At 37.9% G+C, this 23,819-nt stretch overlaps 1 protein-coding gene across 9 annotated transcripts in view; it reads right to left on the reverse strand.

The window, feature by feature from the left end:
* Window positions 1-23,819, reverse strand: part of ROBO2 (roundabout guidance receptor 2) — a 461,596-nt gene that overhangs the window by 55,071 nt on the left and 382,706 nt on the right. For all 9 annotated transcript variants that reach the window (XM_021403192.1, XM_021403137.1, XM_021403173.1 and 6 more), the window contains 4 exons: window positions 23,020-23,251; window positions 15,411-15,535; window positions 12,434-12,605; window positions 6,451-6,633 (listed from right to left, as the gene is read on the reverse strand). In XM_021403192.1, coding sequence (XP_021258867.1) covers window positions 6,451-6,633; window positions 12,434-12,605; window positions 15,411-15,535; window positions 23,020-23,251 — 712 coding nt within the window. The remainder of the gene's footprint in view (window positions 1-6,450; window positions 6,634-12,433; window positions 12,606-15,410; window positions 15,536-23,019; window positions 23,252-23,819) is intronic.

Below are 23,819 nucleotides of genomic sequence, written 5' to 3' on the forward strand. Positions count from 1 at the left end.
ATGTCACTGTAAAAATAAAACACACAGACAGCTGGCTTTATTCATCCTGTCTCCACTTTAAAAAGATGCAGAGTAATTTCAAGGGGCAATGTAAGAGGAGAAAGGGAAGGATGTCCCTATCACTGACCCGCCCATCTCCCTTGGTTTTTTATCACCAAGGAAGCAAAAAAGCTCTTTCAGCACTCTTTGCATCTGATATACGAAAAAGGATGCAGACCTGCAGGGATGAGATTGGTTTTCAAAAGAAGATGAAAAAAATAACCTCTGCATGGAGAGATTTTGAAGGAATCCCCACTAGCTTATACTTCAAGGATTGCAAGAATGCAGGAAAATAATCCAAAGCACATTTTAAATGTATAAATATTTAAAGAAATTATATTGTATACATCTCTATGAAGAATGGCATATGTTAAAGAGCTTTTTATATGCTTTTTATTAAATATATAAGGAGATGCTCATACTATTTACTAATATTATCTGACAAGGTTAAACTTAATCTTCATGCCTGCTAGGACTGGAAAAATACGAATGTACAGTAAGTTGACATTTTGAGGCGAGAAAGCTTTAGAAAGCTTTATGTATGCCTATCTCTAGAAGGCCACATTTTCCTACCACAAATGAAAACTTTAATGTTGCCAGCCAAGTCTTATTCCCTTTTCTGATAAGCTGTTCCTCAAATATGAATGTAGATTAATCCTTTTTTAATAAGCATTAACTCAGAACAGATAATCAGCATACAAAAATTCCATCAAATCTTCTGCCTACCTTTGGACAGTTCTGTCAAATAACTTATCCTCATTTAACAGCTTCAGGAGTTAAGCATAAAGTGTGAAGCATTCCATAGTAATTCTCTATTTATCTATTTTTAATTTGTTTTTGTTTATTTGGTTTCATGAAATCTTTAATCCCAAGCAGCACTAGTCACTAAATAAGCTTACCTACTCATAAATGAAAACACATATTGACTTTTCTTGCATGACTGATGGTCTAGACACTCTTGAAAACACCTGAGTATTCAAGTAAGCAGTTACTGGCACAACAATGAGTTTGAAGCCATAGGAAGGATAAGCAGATAAATGCAGTCTCTCTTATTTCTACAAATTGATTCTGTGCCTTTGTTGTATAAGTCACTATACCAAAATGTGAAAGGAAAATTGCAATTTTCAGTGCTACATAAACAAATTCTGTTCTCTCATTGTAATATGGGAATTAAACAACTCTTCTATTATATTAGAAATGGTCAGAAGACTTTTTTGTTACATCTAACTTTTCTTGCATATGGTAAATACTCACAGTGCACGTTTATATCCAACAATCTGAGCAAAAGGTAACCATAAAAATAAAGAAAATCAGTTTAGTAGTCATTTTAGCTTTTACAGAAACTCATGAAAGTAATACCAATCCATTCTTTATATCATAGAATCATAGAATATCCTGAGTTGAAAGGGACCCATAAGGATTATAGAGTCCCCCTCCTGGCTCCACGCAGAACCACTCCAAAATCAGACCATATGTCTGAAAGTGTACCACAAAACAGATCACTAAAAAGGGTAACATTTGTGTTTATTGTCTCTGTGCCAGATTTATTTTTGTTGATAGACTGTCACGGTCCCAAAAAAGTATACTTGATGTATAGCTGTAGATCACAGCATTGCTACTAACCAGCTAAGCAAAACATTCATCTAATGAACGTGATAGAAAATAATATGTTTTGTAGTACTGATATTACCAAGAATCAGTGCCTGGGGAGTCATGACGGATGAAACGGAAGTGGAGAACTAGTGATTTAGAGAGCTGTGACTGAGTACCTACTGAAATCAGTTCAACTGAAGATAAGTAAAAAATTTAGCTATGATTTTCAGTTTCAAATTTTGTTTGTGACCATCTGAGCAATCAATCAGTGTTTATGAAAATGTTTACAAAGACAGAAAGCTTAATGAATTTAACTTAATCAATTATTTTTCTCTGGCACAAATCTTTACCAGTAGTGTGATATTTTGTTTGCCCTTCTTCGACATAGAATGTTATAGTCAGATAGCAGAAATGGTATCACCTAGGAATCTAATAACAGAACACAAGTAACAGCGTCCTCATGAATGACCTTTAGTCTGAAAGTGATCAGACAGAACGTTTTTGGCAAGTAATTATACCTGCTCAATGCAGACTTTTTAGCAATTAGTTTTGAAAATTTAACAAGTCTATATATGCAAATAAAACTGAAAAAATACAAATAAAAATATTATATCACATATAACTGATAAAATATTTACTGTTCGGAAAGATGCGTGAAATAGAGTAGATGTCTAAATCATGTTCTACTAATACTTTCAACTATCTTATTATTCAGTCAACTCTGTATGCTGCATCTTTCTACAAGAAGAATTTAATGAAGATATTTGGAAAAAATTGTGCACCTTCCCAAATCCGTGTGTATTTGGATAAATTCATCTTCAGTAAAACTTTACCAGCAGCTGTCTCTGATAAGATTCTAAATGCCACATACCACTGTCTAAATATTTAGATTTGAAACCAATTCAGTGCTTATGAATCATAATTTTGAAGGAAAAAACATGCCACTGAATGTCAACAAACCTCCACAAGCACAGATATGTTTGTATAAATGAGATTACCAATTGCAAATTCAAACATTTGAGAACTAAAGATGCCTCTTCGGGAACGCTAGGTCTAAAGATAAAAACCATGCACTATGTCCACTGTTTGTACTTGCTTACTTGATGATCTAGGTTCTCAGTTTCTAGAAATGATTACAGATCAGGCAGCATATTATTGTATGTATGAATATGTATTATTAATAGTTCTGTGAAGTCCATGAGATGTCAAAACTATTGTTAAAACCACAAATTTTTGGCAGTGACTCTGGCATATCCCAGTTATCCAGCTTACGTGGACCAATCACACTGAATCATGTACACCAATGGTGGCACTAATATGATCCTATGTTGTGCCAGTGTCAGCTACAAAGACAATGGGAAAAAATTACCAGTTACAGTCAGCTCACAATGGCATGGTCGTGAGAACTAAATTTAAAAATGTATTATTTCATTTTTTGAAAAAATATTCTATGCTCTCAATAAAAAACATGTAAAGACTTCATGGTAGGATGTGTTGCACCAGAACTTGTTCTGACTTGGACAAACATACCAAGAAGTCAGAAGGAGTAATTCCTGAGTCCTCAGAGCTCCTTCCTTTGGACAGCTATTCCTAGTAATGTCACAGGTCCCTAGTGCAGACACCACCACCTTTGCTCATCTGCCTCAACAGTCATTTGTTCTTTTGTGCTTAAGCTAAACACTTGAGCTGGGGTTTATATCAGCAAGAGGTAGAAAGCAGCTAGCAGAACATGACGACTAGTTCCACAATGCAGTTAAGACTGTCCTTTATCACATGGATGGCAGAGGTGTCAGAAAAGACTGCTTTGGCAAGTGCAACTAAGGACCCATGCTAAGCACAAAACCTCTTACAGACTTCTGCTGGAAAATGCTGAAATTTATAAGCCTTTTACACTGCAGTACAATTATTTGTATGCTTATGACACTGAAACTTAAGTATGAGGGTAGAAGCTAATTATTTGTATTAATTATTACTATTATTTGTATACTGAATTTTTCTTGGCTGTCCATATGTTGACAAAGCTGTCTTCAACATGCTGTTTCAGACTCACTTCATTCACTCTTCACATATCCTTAATCACAGTTATGGTAATGGTCTACCGTATGCTAAAGATTTACTAAAGATATGAAAACAAGGATATCAGCTTTGAATTGGATAGACAGAAAAAAGCGAATGCTTCAAATTCAAAAATGCTGTAAATTAAATGTGCATAGGTTAATCATTAGATAGCCTGCAGACCTGAACACCTCAAGGCAAGGCAAGGCAAACAACTAACAGATAAAGTGGAAGAAAGTTCTACTTCTCCATCTAGACATTAAAAAATATCTGAAGTACTTTTTCTGAATTTTAAAATCAAAAATTGGTCATAGGTGACTAATGCTTGTTTATGTTATGTTAGTTCAGGAACTTTGTCCTCCAAATTACCCTAAAAACTTCATTATTTTGAAGAGTTAGATGAGTAAAAAGCATGCGCATCAAGGCAAAGACATTAATAGCAGCAGATTTTACGTCACTTTGGAATCACTAGGGAAAGAATGCTACATTTTTAACACAGACAGGTAGCAGAAGTGTTTCTCCTTGTGTTTGGCTTTAATTCTGCATACCTCACACGTTTCTAAACGCTTAGATAGCTAATGTTTGCAATGATGTGTTGGTGAGGTAAGAGACAGACTAATGGACAGTACCTGCAGGGGTGAAGGTGAAGGACTGAACTGCAAAACAAGAAAGCAAACACATTATGAGTTACACACTTAAATAACAAGCGCTAATTGCAGGGCACAAGTTTCCTCTGGAATTTACTCAGTCGTGGTATAATATCATATGCAGGACATAACAGTCGAGCTTAAAGCATTAGCCAGCCAGCAGCCAATGAGAAATGACAGTTGGAAAGTTGAGTAGTGGATTTAGACAGTCAAGTTTGAAGACAGTGTGTGCACATGCTGTTCTCCAAACTGAAAACATTAGGATGAATTTTGAAACATGATCTGTTATGAACTTTCGTTGCTGAAAGCATACACAATATCATAATTCCAATAATGGGAACTCCATGTCATGATGCAATGTTCACATCACACTTAGATGCAGCAAACATTATGGGAAGCAATGAGTTGCAATCAACTACACGTATATATTTTAAGGTACAAAAGGCTTTTTCCTCAACACTCCTCCCAAAAAGGCCAGTGCACACACAGGCCTAATAATTCTGTATGCCAGAAAAGAGTAGTCTTAGCTTGTGTCCAAAGGTTACCTATATGATTGCTTCCTAAGTGAAATACTAGTACAACTCTCTCCTAATATGAAAAATCTTGGGATCTAAACTAACATTTAAACTAATAAACTAATATTGGCACATGTGTAAGTATCTGTGGTATATATCAGTTTATTAATTTATACCACTTCTCAGAGAGTAAAAGTCATCGCTGTTAAAGAAAAAACACTTCATCCAAAAGCATAATCTGTGAATGATACAGTCCACACAGTCACACAAATTGAGGATCCACAGAAACTGACTACATCTAAGAGCTGCTTGCAATGAAAGTGCCTCTCTTCTCTCACTGTGCTGGCATTGGTGCCTGTTTGATCTCTTCTTGGGCTGCTTCATTTTAATAAGCCAGCTGAAAACTAATTCAGCAGGGGTGAGAGTAGGAAGGATTGAAAACTCAAAAAAGCCTCTAAAACTGTGAATAGTTTCCTTCTGGTTTAGTGAGTTCAGTCAGGACATTGAGGAGGCTGGTGATGGCTAACACTAAGGTTTGAAGGCATAGGAATGTTTAGTCGGGAGCAGGGAATGAATGTTGGTTTTTGATAGAGATGTTTAGATACCTTGGGCACCTGTGTCTTCTGACTGGCATGTAACAACTTGTAAATAGAGGAGCGTTAGCATAACTTTAGTCTCATATAACGTCAACATTAAATACGCTGTGTCCTCAACTACGCGAATCTTACTTGAACAGGAAATGTTTTCTTTTTAAGTGTATGATATGAGTACTACAGGAGAAACTACCCCAATATTTGAAGAACAGCTTTTTCATGTTAAATTAGGCTTCAGAGCAACATATTTTATGGTAGTTCTATATTCATCTGACTCACTAAAAATCCATAAGAATCCTAAAGCACTGAGTAATGCAGAATACAGATAATTTGGATGAAAAAGAAAATCTTTTGTTTGGTGAATTTATTTTTCCAATGAATTTTGAAAAACTAATTTGTAACTGGAGCAACACATTAGATGTAAAACTGACCATACTGCGAGGGCATTCCAAGGTGTTCTACCTCCAAGACAAAACTTCTTATGGTTTCTGTCAAAGGTAATTTTTGACCATATTTTTCTAATACATCTCTCTCTTCTCTTCCAGTTATAGGTACAGAGCTGCTGATTAAGTACCTCAGTTTATTTCCCATGCACATGGCTTCAAAAACATGGAAATGCATGGGAATGAAAAAGGATACCAAATATTCTTCCTGGCCTTTCCTGTAAGGGTCTAGTCTATTTCACATTTGAGCACATAAATGGAGCTGGACTACTACAGAATGCCTTCTGATCAAGGAATAATCCTCTTTGTATTTTTTTATGCTAGATGTGCTGAAGATGTAAAAATAAAGACTGTCTTATGATAATGATGAAATGTGGTACTGAGCAATGCATTTAAAGCTTCTCATACACCAGCATTTTCACAACACACATTTAAGACAAGCACACAAAATTAATCCAGGCCACCTTTCCTGTAAGGTCAACGTGTTTTTTAAGTAGGATTAACAGCACGTGTTCTCTTCATGACAGAACCTGATGAGATGGTAATAAATAGTTACTGTTCTTACCAGCATAATTACTGAGCCCCTTCCTCTTCTTTCTGCGCCAGTACAGCCAGATGCTGAAACCCATCAGAATTACCCAACATGCACCACCGATGCCAGCTATAAAGGCAGGTTGTTTGACAACATCAGTGATTTGCTCAGTTATGCTGTTGTTATTTTCAGTGATGACAACTTCGTTACGGCCTCCTGCACAAAAAGAAAGTTGACAGAACATTGCGATTATGAACTCTGTAATGCAAACAGGAACCAGATACTGGAAATTAAAATAAAATAGAAAAAAAAAGAAAAAATAGAAAAAACAGTAATGCACCTACAAATACTCATCCACAGAAGGAGAGCTTTAATGAGTACTAATGCACACTTGAAAATCAATGTTTCTCGTATGTAAATCCATAATCTATTTTGTCAGGTTTTGTTTGAAAATATAGCTTTATAGCACTCTCCCAAATAATTCCACAGATGCCAGTCCAGAATACTTTTTTTTTTAACACTACATATGCTTTTATGTTTTTTATATAATTATAGGCAGAACACAATGATGAGAGAATAGAAATTAACTCTAAAAACAAAATCAAATGAGAAGTCCAAATTAAGACTTGCTATGATATCAAAAGGCAATTCCTTCTTCCATTGTTGTCATCATGCCAAAAATTACTTTTTTTTTTTTGCTGCATGCTAGAACTTCCAAATTTAAAATAAATAATAAAATGCATGAATTTTTAGTTGAAAAAAGATGCCTTTTCCAACAATTGTTTCATGGAGAAAACAACCCTAAGCACACCAATTTTGACACAAAGCAGTAAATGGCTTAGAGAACTGTTAGCTTTTTTTTTTCACCTATACTAGGCATGAACATCAACCTCTAAGACCTAAATATGACACGTGGAATACCAATTAAAGTGATATACATCAAAAATAATTATATACCATCTTAATTTTGTCTACTACCTTAGAAAACCATAAATTTCAGTAAATGTTCCCATTGCTGCGTTTTTTTTTCCTTTCCCTCTTCCTCTAAAATGGAATTTTTCTAAAAGGAAAAGCCTGGTGTCTGGCTTGAAAATGAACACCCATTAAAAACACAGACAGAAATTGAGGAAATGTTAAAACATATTGTTCCAGGGCTGTTACTTTTCTGCTTTCAACACCCTCTTGTCAAAAATGGTTAATTTTAAAATTAGGAAATGCAGAACATATTTTTTTTGCAGAATCTTGATTCTATTTGTATTTGATACAAACCGCTCACATCTACATTTTTGACAGTGGTGAAGGAATTGTCCTTCATTTCTGATAAATGCATTCATATGGCTCAATCCTTGAAATGTATGTGTGCTACTATCAGATGCCTGCATGCATGCAGAAGAAAGATTTCAAGCTGCAAGAATAACTACACTACTGAGATAAAAAAAATTCTAATTGTCAATTATGAGTCTATCGCATAGATAGAGGTAGTTGAATATAGTAATCAAATACTGAAACAGTTACTCAAATTACTAGAAATATTGCAGCATTATGCCTCTGTGAAAACATATGCATTCCTCTTCTAAATTTCAGTAATAGTTAAATTTCCTACTCTCTTCTTAAGCAAAACAGCTGCTGTGTCAGCACTGTGGCTTCACCCAAGAGCAAATAGACAAAGTCCTTTCCAGAATAGATGCAAGAGAGTCTGACACTTTCAGCTTTATTTCCATGGATGATTCTTCTCAGGAGTCAACAGTTTAAATGTGAGAGATCATGACTGAGAACCTGTCCCAGTGAGCGCTGAGCTGCCTGTGCCTTCCCTGCCTGCAACCTGCATCCACACCTGGGCACTGGCCTCAGCGCTGAGCAAATGCATGGGGTTAGGTACTCGGCTAAGCTCAGAGCTGGATTCAGTTACTTGGGAATAAATGTGATGCACTGCACTACATTGCTATAACACTGTTAATGATCTCTGTGATTTTATTAAGCTTTCTCTCTTTCATCACCATGTCAATATTTAGTAATGATGACTGTCTGCTTTTGCAAACAAACTGCTGAAGCTGTGCTAGAGCTTGGCTTGCTTTCAGGAATCTGCTCAAGAAACAAAACAGGCTTCCCACAAACAAAACAGGTCCTGGAGAAGGATGCTGATTCCTGTTAATGGAGAAACAGCCTTTGCTGTGTACCAGTCTATACTGGGTCATGCTGGTAAGCTTTACAGGTGTCAAGCTCTGCTAGCTGCAGTTCCTCTTTCCCAAAATTCCCTGTGCTTTCTTGCCACTGTAAAAAAGACAACAATATAACTCACATAACTCAACAAGCACCAGTGGTAAGGAAAACCTGGGAGGCAGCAGAGGCAACTTTACCAGTTTTCCCCCTTTTTTATTGCCCATGGAAACACATCATAGGTGTAACCGAGTGCTAAAAGAGGAAGAGCTGAAGAGTAAAACTAATAGAAAGAGGCACTCTGCAGCATGCTCCTCTAAGAACGCAATTGGTTTTCTAGTAGAAATCAGCATGGGAGTTGATGTCACTCTAATTGCCATTAACTTTCAGTTAATTTCTGTGCCCTTTGGAGGCAAGGTACAAGCAGCAGGATGGTGAGGAAACAGGTAATGTGCACACTACTACAGAGGCAGTCATGCTACCATGGGGAAGATAAGGCAGGGAGGGGCTTCAGAGACACCAGCTTTGAGAGCAGATGCTCCTGGACTCAAGAAAAGAACTGCTTTTTCCAAGAGCCTCCAAAATGTCCCAGTGCTGAAAATCCAACTTTATCTTAAGGCCAGAAAGCAGTCTTCTGAAGATGCAGGATGCAAGAACAAACCACAGAGCGCCTGGAGAGACTGCTCAGTGGTCTTTCTCCTCTTGATCTCTTCTAAGGGAAAGTACACCTTGTCTCCAAATTACCTTCTGAAGTTTGCAGTCTGCCTGTTTGTACCTAGCACTCAGTGCTTAGCAATTATGAGCGCAAAAATAATAATTTGTTTAAATGTCAAAATAACAATATGCTTTGAGACTTCAATGACTGAAAAATAAATGGATATGGATGAACACTACCACTGATTTTTGATAAAACTAATAAAACTGTTGTGGTTTTGGAAAAACAAATGGCATTCATTTTCTATTTCTTTGTGTAACATTTAATCAGTAGTAATATATATACCATCCAAGGTATCATTGCTTCTTCGTATACTGCAGGTGTTTCTGTAACAATGCTGTCAGTTCAACTAATTAGAACATAGACAAGGGAAGTGTGTGACCTGTAATGCTCCATTGTTCCCGAAGACAAAAACATAATGAAATATAATGTCTTCCTCCCATTGGAGAGTAATGAAGAACAAAACTAATTTGTCGGACCAAAAATTAATTAGACACATCAGATTTGATTGTACCTATTACTGTGAAAGTTTGCAGCTGTTCCTCATAATATTATGCCAATGATGGAATGTAAGAATGAACAGACCAACCGATGAAGAGAAATAATATCTCTACCATTAACCAATGTCGCTGTTATCCTCAATTTTATTTCTGATATTCCATGCAAAAAAAAATTAGCATATCAGTAATGACGGTAAAAAATGTTATTCTTTATTCTCTTTTAGTCTTGTATAGCATTTTCCAACATTGAGTTTGAAGTGTGGGCACAGAATTCCAGAAACACTGACATGACTCTTAACTAAAGAAATAGGATAATTCCTACCACTCCATATTCTTCTGCTTATACTTTCTGGGTTTTATTAACTTGATGCTTAGACTTGGCTTGTGAAGTCAGTAGTTGATTATCCATGGTGAAAATCAGTTATTTTCAGAATAACTTCTTAGAAGTTATATTTAAGAATAATATTTTACTTATTACAAACTGGAGTCTATTTAATGACAATGGAAGTCATACTCTTCAGCGACTACTTTGCATAACTGAACTGCTCCCTCCATAATTTAGAATTCCACAGTGTTTGTTAGCAGGTTGTTAAGTAGCTAGGCATCCGGACATATAGGAATCCATTACAGTATAACAACTTGGTAATGTTTCCCATTCATGGCTATGTTTTGAGGTTTGTTCATTTGCTCTATGACTTTTTCATATGTATCTGAAAATTTCATTTTCTTATTTTGTGTTGCTGACTCTTAGTCATACGTTGAATGGGATCAACTCAAATTTTTCAGAAATTGAGTCATTTAAATACTAGTACCTTTAGGAAGCAAATCTATAGTCTGAGGAATAACTGCCAGTAATCGTGGCTCATAAGCAATAGAAAAACATAACCTAGTGAAAAGTGAGATGCAGACTATCAATCAGTAATCACATCTTTGTGCTTTGTGATCGCAGAAGAGAAAACAGAAATGAGAACAGAAACACAATACAACAAAAAAAGACTTTTCATGTGAAAGACTCTTAAATGTGTAAAGACACTATCAGACAAACTTGTTGAAGCAGACATTCTAGACTCATTAAAGGGATAAATATCACTAAGTTTAACAATAGAAAACTTACTTAGCTTCAAAATGCAATTCCTTTTGTACTTTATTTGTATCCTAGCATCCCTCTCCTCCTTCATGTAACAATACAAATATCCCCACAATTAACTCTTGATTATACTAGTCATTTTTTCTAAGGAAAAAGACAGGAGGAAGGTCTGCACACAGATGTGGAGCTGAGCATTCTGGCAATCACCCAGCAAAGCACTTTAGTGCAAGTTTAACTCATAACAGTTTAAGTGGCACAAGGCTACTCACATGCTCAAACTGAAACACACTTAAGTATTTTGCTGGAACAAGCCCCGTGTGTAGCTGGCTGGAACCCTTTCAGCACGGAAAATAAGAAACAAAGGCCTGCTCAAAGCAAATGCAATGACAGACCAGTCTCACAACATAAGTTGTTGACACAGAGATCCAAAATTCATGCTTATTAGAGGACAGATTTCTTGTATTTTCAGTACTTCAAATTCTTGCTTTCAGTTCTAGAACAGTCTCTTCCGATCTTTGGAATTGTTATGACTTCTTCTTTCTGAAACCACTGTAACTTCTATTCCCTTCTCTAGTGACAACATATCCAAAGCTGGCATATCTCTACTTCTGTCTTTATTCATGGAAACCTGAATATCATTAAACATTTAAGCAACACATAGGAGTTGACATTTTCTAAATGCCTACACAGAATAGACCTGTTCACATTTGGGACATTGTGGTGATAACATTTTCTAGAAAGAAAATATTTAATACCTACAGACTCACAAACAAGCAAGAAAAAGCTCATTTTTGTAATAACTAAATTAGAACATACAGATGATATTAACAAAATCCTTGTATTATGCACTCTGAAGAGGTGCTGCTGTGTACAGTCCAATTCAGTTTTGCTGAGAATAGTTTTCCTATTCTCATTCTTTCCATATTGTTTCTGCATTTATTTTTCATGCTTGAGAAGAATCTCAGAAGAAAAAGAATCTGTGCTTTGTTAAGGAAATTAATCCAGCATGGAAACTACTAATAAGAGACAGTCGTTTCAAAGGCAGAGATGATACTACCACCTTTGCTCTCTATTTGGACTACAGGTTACTTATTCTTTTGACAAAGGAAACTTGTCTGCTTGGGATACCTGAGAAACATTGACATAACATGTTCAGAAAACCAACTGTAAACAGTGCCTTATGCACCAATGGTATGGGTAAAGCAATATTACAGTCATCTGAAGAGGATAAAAAGGGAGCTCTGGTTGTTAGTTCCATAAATCCATCAACCTGCAGAAGTGGTAAATTGATTAAAAAAAAATCAGTTTCACTAGATAATTTGTATTTTCTATAGTGTCTGAGTAAAGAAAGAACTAGTTCACTCTACTAGCTGTGAGAACTGTACACACTAAAGGCACAATGCCAGTAGACAGTGGGATGTTAAAAGCTAAATACCAAGCTCAATTCAAATCTTGTCTTTTGCTTCACAGATTTTTATGCTCTCAGAAGTGATTAATGAAAGCATTTCTTGAAGTAAAAACAGGCAAAACAAAACAACAGAATACACAATCACTTACCAATTATTATGGGTTGTGGCTCACTTTTCACTCCCACACCTGCACTGGTGCTTGCAGCAACTTCTACACGGTACTGAATACCTGGATACAGGCCACCTATTACTACAGACCGAATGGCTGCATCTACTGTTTTGTTGATATGAAATCGAGTCTCATTACCTAGACACCAGATCTGGGACAAAAGTTTATGTGTTAAAAAATATGAAATTCTTTGTATTCATAAACAATTGCTCATAGGTATGACATATCAAGGTTTTGCATGACAATCACCTATTTTGGTATTTTGGACTTGTTAACAATGTTACTATCTAGGAGCAGTTGGAGCTCAGCAAATTAGCCCAGATTAGTGTAAAATCAAGCAAGCTGCAATGTCTGCTTGCAAACACCACTTTGGCTCTCCATGGAGCACAACTCCATGGCATGCTTTGAAGCACAGAATAGAATCATCCAAGTGAAAAAGATGTGTTACGTTTTAATTGAAATCTTTTTCAGAAATGTGATTACTTCGAAATCTTTTCGTAAAAAAATCCATTTTTCATTCTTATTTTCCCACTGCACAGTAAAAGGACAAGTAATGAAATGCTTGCTGAAGTATAAAAGGACAAAAATCTTTCAAAATTCTTTTCAATTTCCTTTTGCTACGCAACAGGGACACGTGACATTTCTGAAACAGAGTTAAGTACAAACCTGCTCTCCACTGCCACAGATGTGATTACATACATTGTTCAGAAATCCAGGTATCAGTTTCTGACTCAATTATTTTCTAATTAAACAGAAGCAACAAAATATTCTTAAATCTGAATTCGTATTTTGTGATGAGAATGGTATATCATTTCACAGTGTTATTTCTCACTTCTGCATTTATCTATTGGCTTTTCCTGAGAAGTTTTGAAACTAAGACTTCTTAGGGATTCTTCTTCAATTGTTGTTTTTGGCACATACTGCTTCTCTGTTATCAAATAAAGTATTTACTACCACTTTACTCAAGAAAATCAATGCTTAAAGGTATCACATGTACACTACGTAATTATGATGGCATAAGAAAGCACTAGTGGTAGAACCACTCTCAGCAACCAACTGATGCGTCTAAACAATGTTAATATTTTCTTTACCCTTACTTTTGACCCTTCTCAGTGTTTTATCACACCTTGTCCTTTTTTCTTTAAAGCACTGAGAAAGACTTTGAGAACAAAATAAACTTTCATTCTCCTGAGCTCATGTAGAGGCTACTTGCAGGGCAGATTGCATTAGGGTGAGAGACTATTGCAATTCACTCTTTCAGTCCTTGTCTGTCCTGGTCTTAGGTCACAGCAACTACAAAATGCCCCTAATTAAAGGCACTGAATTCATAAATGAATCTACATTCATTCTTATGCCTGAACTGGAAACAACAGATATCTACATTTGATTTGTTAGAAAACATCCAGTGAAGCCTCAGCAGTCATTTTATACTAAAGGAGATATTAGACTCTTTGCATTATATTCACCACAGCCAGCACACTAATCAGGCAGCCATCTAATCTGACAAGAAGGGATGCAATAAGTGGTGACTCCAGCTGTTTTTCTAAACAGTCTAGAGGTCTGAGCACTCACCTGGAATGTGGTTTTTATTAACCATCATCTGACTTTCTTTCATATCTGTATATTTTGTGGTTTAAGACTCTGTTTTACTTCATTACCTACAAGCCCTTGATAGTTAATGTTGCCTTATAGTACATTCAGCATCAAGATGAATTAGAGCAAAAAATACAATTATTAATTGATATGAAAATGAAATCAATATCATATTGGCATTAATAAATCTTAATATTGACTAAAAGCAAAACAAAAGAAGTGCTATGCTAAATGTAAGTATTGTGAACATTCATTGCATCTCTCTGATCAAATGATAAGCCATAAGAAGTTGAAACATGAACTGGTTTACAAACCAAGCATTTCTTCCTTCTTGATGCTGTTTTCCCTCACGACACATCAGGAAGAATAAATTATATATACCTGTGTGAAATAATCACCTGCATCTCAAAAAGATTATACTAACATTTCTGCCCTTTGTGGGATTTTCAAGGAAGCTGCTCTGCTCTATTTCAATTATAAATTTCACATTCAATATAGAAGCTGGCCACAGTGAATATATTTACCAAACTGCATGTTTCACAGTTACAAGCCTGTGATAATGCTGAATGTAGCATGATCATTTTCTCCACAGTTTTCCCTCCACACACACACCAGTAACATACTGCAATATTTCCAAGTTGTGAAAATATATTTGTGCAAAAGAAAGCTTAGTGGGGAACAGACTATTACAAAATGTAAGGTGATATATAAGGGAAGGACGACTTCAGCCATCACAGCAAAAAAAAGAGTGGAGAAAAGGCAACCAGTGCAGCTAGCAGTCAAGTAACAAACTGCATATCTAGCCTGTTCCTCAGAGAAAACAAGCTAGCACTTTAAGTTGTGAATCTTGACACAGATAGTCCTTGAAAGAAGACTTCTATTCTCCCAGAGCTATAGTTCTTGACTTTAACCTTGAAGTGATAACATTAGCATCTTTGCAGGGGAGAGTAGTGTCTTTCCTGCCAACCTTTCTACCAGGCTGAAGACATTTTGAGACAGGAGCTCCACCACTTGTCTTGAGAGTAAAGAACCCTTAGGAAAAAAAAACAACAACAACCCAACAACCCTTCTTCTCTTTCTTCCAAGGATAAGGAAGAAAGAAAACCACCTTGAACTAGTTGCCAACTACAATTCTCTTCCAGATCTCGCTCATGCTATTTTTGGTTTTAACAATAACAGTAGCACTGCTTACATGGAAAATTAAAAAAAAAATCCAAAGGCACTCAGTCCTTTTTCTCCATATAATTATATGGGCAGCAGTAAATGTTGTCAGAATCTAAATCCATAAACAGTGCTATTGTTCTGTAATTCATGCAGGCTGTTTCCTAAAACACACAACCCTCCTACTACAGATCCCTTCTACCTTGTACTCCTGGATGATTCCATTTTGGTGATCTGGAGGGGGAGGATCCCAGGAGATGCTGATGCTTGTGCTGTTGTGGTTTCCAACTGTCAGAACTGTAACAGACTGAGGAGGGGCACTTGGAGCTGCACCAAACAGAGGGAACAAACAGAAATAAGACATTAAACCATTTGCTAGAGCGCAAATTTTGCTGAAACAGTGTAAGCGCAAGCGGAGAATATACAAAGTTCACAGTCCCTGCAGGCCTAGGTATGCACATTTTGTTAGGGACCAACAATTTTGAAAAATGCCTTTCTGAAGAGAAGTATTGTACTGAATGAAAATGTGGAATTTGTGGTAATGGAGAATCAATACAAATCGTTTCTCATTTATTTAGATATAGCATTTCTTAAGCTTGCATTGGAATTATTGTCACGCTTGCACTTGTTTTCCATAATACATCGTTAGCTATGCATATGTCTACTAAGACATAACGTGAGATTGAATCCCCTGCCCAGAAAATTCTTTTGGTTCTTTTTTCCCCACATGGTCTGACACTATTGTGAGAAATGGGAGTTCAGGAATTTTTGTTTGCTTGTTTCCTTTTTTGTTCTCCAAGTCAATAACTCAACATGTTTAAGCATAAATCTTTGGATCTTTCAGACAGACAAAGGTTTAAGTTTTTAAGACTTTACACCAAATGCAAGTGAATTTGATAATTTAGGTCAGGTATATATTTATGCCCTCTTTTCTTAGGCTAGTCCTTCTCTTTAGAGTCCTCTGTTCAGTTCAACCATTCACAGCTGTTTGGCTGGCCACTGCAGACCAAGGCCCTATCTTCCAGGCAGTTCTCTGCCAGCCCCCCTACTCTGTCTTGAAGTGTGAAGAAAAAAATAAAAATGGAAAAAACATAGCTGTTAGTTATGAGAGCCATGCTGGCAAAGCCCCTCCTGCAGTGACACCAACAGCAGGGTGCTTTTGTTGGCTTAGGACATCTTGTTTGGGAAATGGTGCAGCAAGTCCAATAAAGAGGCCAAAGTCCCCTCTGTGAGCATCTGCTGCACCCACATGGGGGCTCTCCCCGCACAGCTATAGCTGTTACCACAAAGGCACATGTCCCTCCTTGGCCACTCCGCAACATTAAAATTTCTTGTGGCCACTGAAGCAAACATTGAAACTCCACCAGAGTGGCACGCTAAATCACCGACGCTGAGTGTGTCATATTAAGGTATGTCCCTGGGGAGGGGGGGAAAAATTTAGTAACAGCTGCACTAAATTGGTCCTACGATCCATCCAGTATATCTTTCCCAGTCCATCTACTCAATCTTCAAAAAAAACCTAATAGAAAGAGGCGAGGGAAGTGTGGACTAATATAGCAAGCATATAGTGATAACTTTCCAGGACAATTTTTCAGCTCTAAGCAGATCCTGTTCCAGGGTGACTTTTTTTTTTAATAACTCTACTGGAATTTTCTTCCAAGTATTTTTCACCACTTTAAATATGATCTTGAAACGTTTAAAATGAAATATGTAAGCTTATGGTGAAGAATAACAGCAGAACTTCAATCAGAACCCCAAAAAACTCTCCCCCGAGCCAGCTTCAAAATCTGTTTGCCCTCTGGTTTTAAGTACCTCATGTTGTGTGGCTCCGACTGCAGTCTGCTCATCAAGAGCATTCCTGCCCAGAGAGGGCTCTAACTGCTATGTTCTGAGGGCACCAGGACTCTAGTTGTATCTTTCCCAACTGTGTGGACCACACCTCTCTGAAAAGCAGACAAAGTTGCTGGTACCTTTGTATCTATGTCTGATAGGTTTAACACAACCAAACACATTCCAGATTTACTTATTTTTTTCCAGTAGCCTCTTTGAGAATGCCTATGTTTCCAATTCAGATGGTTCTCAGGACTAGACATGGCACAGGCTCAGGGAACTGAGCTCAGACCTTATCCTGGTAACCCTGAAGAGCTGGAGTAGCCAATTGCATGAATGACACAACTTAAAACTGTGGTATAAGAAGTAGGGAGGAGGGGCCACACAAGATTCCATAAGAAAAAAAATAGAGAAAAATAATGCACGTATAATAGAATCATAGAATGGCTTGGGTTGGAAGGCACCTCAAAGATCATCTAGTTCCAACCCCCTGCCATGGGCAGAGTTGCCAACTACTAGATCAGGCTGCCAAGGACCCCATCAAGCCTGGCCAGGAATGCCTCCAGGGATGAGTCACCCAGAATTTATCTGGGCAGCCTGTGCCAGTGTCTCATCACCCTCTGAGTAAAAACGTTGTTCCTAAAATCTAACCTAAATCTCCTCTCTTTCAGTTTAAATCCATTCCACCTTGTTCTATCCCTATCTAACTGTATAAAAAGTTGCTTCCCTTCCTGCCTGTAAGCTCTTTTCAAGTATTGGAAGATTGCAATGATGTCTCCCCGGAGCTGTCTGTTCTCCATGCTAAACAAGCCCAACTCGATCAACCTGTCTTCATAGGAGAGATGCTCAAGCCCACTGATCATCTTTGTGGCCCTCCTCTGGACCACTCCAAGAGCTCTGCATCCTTCTTGTGCTGGGGGCCCCAGGCCTGGACACGCTACTCCGGATGGGGCCTCACAAGGGCAGAGTAGAGGGGGACTATCCCCTCCCTCTCCCTGCTAGCCATCCCTCTTTTGATGTAGCCAAGGATACCTCGGCCTTCCAGGCTTCCAGCACACTGCTGGCTCACATCCAGCTTTTCATCCATCACGATGGTGAATGGAGTTAAATCCAGCTGGCAACTGGTCACAAGTGGTGTTACCTAGGCATCGATGCTGGGGCCTGTCCTCTTCAATATCTTTATTGATTACCTGGATGAGGGCATTGAGAGCACCCTCAGTAAGTTTGCAGACGACACCAAGCTGGCAGGAAGTGTCAATCTGCCTGGGGATGGGAAGGCCCTACAGAGAGATCTGGACAGGCTGGATCTCTGGGCTGAAGCCAATGGGATGTGGTTCAACAAGACCAAGTGCTGGGTCCTGCACTTTGGCCACAACAACCCTAGGCAACGCTACAGGCTTGGGGCAGAGTGGCTGGAAGACTGTGTAGAGGAAATGGACCTAGGGGTATTGGTCGATGCTCGGCTGAGCATGAGCCAGCAGTGTGCCCAGGTGACCAAGAAGGCCAATGCATCCTGTCTTGTATCAGAAATAGTGTTGCCAGTAGGAGTAGGGAAGTCATTGTCCCTCTGTACTCAGCACTGGTGAGGCCACACCTCGAGTACTGTGTCCAGTTTTGGGCCCCTCACTGCAAGAAAGACATTGAGGCCCTGGAGTGTGTTCAGAGGAGGGCGACGAAGCTGGTGAGGGGTCTGGAGCACAGGCCTTATGAGGAGCAGCTGAGGGAGCTGGGATTGTTCAGTCTGGAGAAGAGGAGGCTCAGGGGAGACCTTATCGCTCTCTGTAACTACCTGAAGGGAGGTTGTAGCGAGCTGGGGTTTGGCCTCTTCTCTCTTATAACCAGTGACAGCACAAGGGGGAATGGCCTCAAGTTGCACCAGGGGAGATTCAGGCTGGACATTAGGAAATACTACTTTTCTGAAAGAGTGGTCAGGTGCTGGAATGGGCTACCCAGGGAGGTGGTGGAGTCACCGTCCCTGGAGGTGTTCACGAAACATTTAGATGTTGTGTTGAGAGATGTGGTTTAATGGGGTTTTTGGTGGTAGGTGGATGGTTGGACTGGATGATCTTGTAAGTCTTTTCCAACCTACCTAATTCTATGATTCTATGACCCCCAAGTCCTTCTCAGCAGGGCTGCTCTCAAGGAGTTCTCCTGGTCTGTACTCATATCTGGGACTGCCCCAACCTGAGTGCAAGATCTTGCACTTGGCTTTATTGAACTTCATTAGGTTCTCGTGGGCCCACTTTTTGAGCCTGTCCAGGTCCCTCTGGATGGCATCCCTTCTTTCTGTTGTATTGACTGCAACACTCATCTTAGTGTCAACTGCAAACTTGCTGATGGTACACTCAGTCTCACAGTATGTCATTGACAAAGATGTTGAAGAGCACCAGTCCCAAGACGGACCACCCCTGGGGGATGCCGCTTGTGACCAGCCTCCACCTGGATGCAGAGTCATTGACAACAACCACCTGGCTATGACCATCCAGACAATTCTTTACCCACTGAACAGTCCACCCTTCAAATCCATCTCTCTCCAATTAAGAGATAATGATATGGTGTGGGACCATGTAAAGGCCTTGCACAAGTCCACATAGATGACATCAGTTGCCCAGTGTATGACTCCTGTCAGGCTGTACACTTTGACAACTACATTTTCAGAGGTAGGTTCAGCTGCAAAGCAAATAGTGCTATGTGGAAAGAGTTCTGGAGGGGAGAAATTGAACTATATTGTGGACAGTTTGACTCTTAACCAACTCGAGTAAAGCATGGAAAGGTGACCTTGGGCTACACCTTGCCATTGTGCAAAGCATAAGATTGTTGAACTATAAGGTTGCATTGTGTATTTTATGGCAAATGAAATAATTTGCCACAGGGAAAAAAAAATAGTGTTTTAAAAACCTTGAAGTTATTGTGTAACAACATAACCATGAATAACTGTGTGTGCAATACTAATCAGAAAAATGTTTTTTTGTGGAAACAATAATAATAAAAATGTGTAACTTTTTTTTTTTTAAGTAAAATGGAACATTGTGCGGAAATGTATATACTTTCATCATTATAAAGGACATTTAGGTATATAATGTTTTATGTACAAGTACTGGGGAACATGGAGGAAAGGAGAAGTGAGAGAGGTAAGTGCTATAAATAAATAAAATTAATACCTTCCTCTATCACTGAAAAAAAAGCACACTGCAATGACTTGTGTTTGCATTTAAAGTGCAAGAATATTCAAGTGAACATTCCGTTTGAGGTTTCTTTTTGGTTTTGGAGGATATATGGTAAGTGTTAAGCAAAATTAAATCACAACTTATGAATGTAGCTGAAAGTATCACTTTAAGAACTGCAGTAAGGCAAGCAAGAATTGATTGCTGTTGCAAGACAGCAGCTGATAAAACTAAGGAGACCTCCATTACCAACTGTCATACTTGTGTGGTGACAAACAGTACGCAGAACAAATACTACTCCATAAAGTTATTCCAGAAGAGATTTAAAACAGTGGATGTAACTGAAAGGATTATCATCCGTCTTCAAAGCAGAAGTGAAAATTAACAAACAAAATGTTCTATTTAGCTTGTATGTGTATAGGCACACATATGCATATAACAGTTCTGCTTCCTCTTTCTATGATAATATCACTTTGTAAGCTGGCACCATGATATAACTTAAGCCACTTGTCTGACACTGCCGCAGTTATTAAATAGACCACATTGAAAAATAACATTTTTAAAGCTGTTTTCTCATTTCCCTTGCTGCTGGCTTGTGGAGAACAACTTGCCTGCTTCTTGACAGGTCAATTATTCCAGTGCTCAGCTTCTTCTTACAGACATGAAAGAACCCAAATCGCTGCTCATCTCTTCCAGAGGCAGCCAAACAGAATTCCATTTATTACCTTCACAAGGCCAAAGAGGTAGGAGATGAATGGATACTGAACTGTGACAAATGCCTAATCCAGACGAAAAGTCTAACTGTAGCAAAATTGATTTTTGGAGCTAGGACTCAGAAGTAACATTGCATGTAAAATTAAATCCAGCAGAAAGCTGCCACTGCCTCCTGATTGTACTTTTCCTTTACCTGGGCTGTTCATTTTGATCGTGCAAAAAATTTCAAACATGCATATCACTATTCCAAATTATTTTCTAAAAATAGTACAACTGACATTTAAAAAAAGTCAAGTCTAAAAAAGCTCAATTTTGAAATGGAATCACAGGCTACACAGAAAGTGTGACACCTTTAAATAGACTGCCATTTCTCTTTATTGGATGAGGAGCAAACCACAGTTATTAAAAACATTTAGTTAATGCTATTTTTGAAATACACGAACACCAATATGATTACAAAGTTGATATGAGGAACTAAGGGAAATATCTCTGGTCATCTACTGAATTTCTTACTTTTCTCATGGAAGTACATAATTTTATCACCCAAACAAGTGGAAGAATTTTATACAGGGGCTGACACTTGACTTGTGGTAACACTGTGTGTTACAGGCTGCTTTTCTGGAAGAGATACTTGTAAACAGACTACTTGAAGGTTATACTAAGCTACAAAACAGATCCTCATTTGTTAGTTACACATAACTACAGGCGAGAAAAGTCCTAAAAATCTTCACAACGTGGAAAATTCCACACAGAGAAAGTAGCCTTTAAAGTACAGTGTTACCTGACTGGCTGTGTGGGGAGATGAGGTTTAAGAAAGAAAATTTAACTCCTCATTTATTTTATAGAAATAGAAATCTCTTTTTCAGTAGCTTTTTTTTTTTTTTTAAATTATTACTTTCAGAGCTTGGTTTAGACTGCAGCAAAGCGAGTCTTAACTGATTTGTTTAGGATTTATGGTCTGAACAAAGAAATTGGAAACAGAAAGTAGCAAATTCTAAAAGTGACTTGAGCAATGCCTTCCTACATGTTGCAGGACACTGAATTTCCTCATCTATAAAGTAGAGGTAGCTACCAAGTTATCCTCAGGATTGCTCATTTGCTGGCCAATAATCATATCAAATTAAAGAGAAAAAGAGAGTGAGTCCTTTCGAGAAGTAAAAAGTGCTTGGCAATCAGCACTAAATTAAACCTCAAGAGACTACTGTAAGTGATTAAGATGCGTCTTCAGTAGGACTGAAAGAATGCACTCAAAACCCATGAAAACCACATGAGCGTTTAGAAACATCACTGGTATTTCTTTCCTATGTTTTGAAAGACATCAGTGATGCAAAGTGAGAAGATGAACCCTCACTTTTATGATCACTCTTCTTTTATAGAAGAGACATCATAGAATCATAAAATCACAGAATTGCTCAGGTTGGAAAAGACCTTGAAGATCAAGTCCAACCGCAACCTAACCATGATGCTGATGGTTCAACAAGGTTCTCCAGGCACAGGTTATTTTAGATAGATAGGTTTGTTGTATGCCAAGAGAAAAGGATAAAAATTCCATACCTCACCTCAACCTCTTTTCTTCTTTTATAAAAAATGCTCCTCAAGTGCATATACATTTAAGTAAAACTATATTGTGCTACACCCCACAGAAACGACTGCTTCTGCATTTCAGTGGTGTAAAATGTTTGCAGTGTCTGCACACCATGTTTCACCTAGGTCTAAATGGTACTTAAGAAAACTCTCTAAACAACGAAATACGTCAGTTTCATGAACTGCGCTGGCAGAAACAATGGAGTGGCGTGCCTTTCAAACTGGAGTTTTATTTTCAAAATGCAGACCAAAGTCTTTTATTGCAGCAACACTGTTTGCAAAAGAATGGCTGCTGTGTACGCTTTTTAGAAGACTCAAAGCCATTTGCACATAAGGAGCATGTAGAAGCCAGAGGAATATAGAACTGGCCAAATGCTTTCTCCTGGAGTACTTATAGCACAAAACTGAATATGATATCGAATTCTAATGATGACCCTATATTTAACAAACAGAAATCATGCAGAGCTGAATGAAGGTGTGCATAAAAAAACCAAAATGATATTTGACTATTTTACTAACCTTCCTCTGTGGTACGAGCAGACTTTGATTCACTGTCCATTCCTTGAAATTCATTGAAGTAAGGGCGAACTTTAATTTCATAAGTGACTCCTTTTTTCAAGTTGACTAGAACAGCACTGCGCTCTGTTGGGACTTTGACCTCCAAATTCTGCCATACAGCTGGAGACGGTAGGCCAGATGTTTGGCGATACATTACTCGGTAGCCCTGAATAAACTGCGATTGGCGGTCAACCTAGAAATGGCATTAAATAATAGGTCCATGAGCATATTAAAGTAACCAAACATTCTGAAAAGAAAGCAGAACATTTGCCTAGAATACTTTTGTCCTCATGAAAAAGAAAAAATTAACAATCATTTATTCTGCTGAAATTTAAAAATCAAACTGCCTCCTTGTGAGACACTATTAATTGTCTCTAAAGGAACATTCTTCTCACATTACTTGTTATGAAACATTTATTTCTATTTTACTTTCTGCAGTTATATATATCATGACAAATACCATCTTAAATCGTAAAACAAGCTCTCACCCCTGCAACAAATCAAAAAATGAAAACTTTGGCATAATGCTTACTGCATGTAAACTTATTATGGACATCTTGGCTACTGATGTGCTGAAATATGAGAAGAAAAGAAAAACAAATTCTTTTCAGAAGAGGACAAGTCTTTGAAGAAGCCCTGTATGCTTTCAGTTAGTCCATTACTTGGCTTACAGCTCATCTTTTCATGAGATGCTCAGGAAAGTAAAATAAACATAAGACAGATGCAGGGAAAACAACATCCAAGAACATGTGCTGTTTCTT

The sequence above is a fragment of the Numida meleagris genome, chromosome 1, assembly GCF_002078875.1.
Source record: "Numida meleagris isolate 19003 breed g44 Domestic line chromosome 1, NumMel1.0, whole genome shotgun sequence".
In the NCBI taxonomy this organism is placed as follows: Eukaryota; Metazoa; Chordata; class Aves; order Galliformes; family Numididae; genus Numida; species Numida meleagris.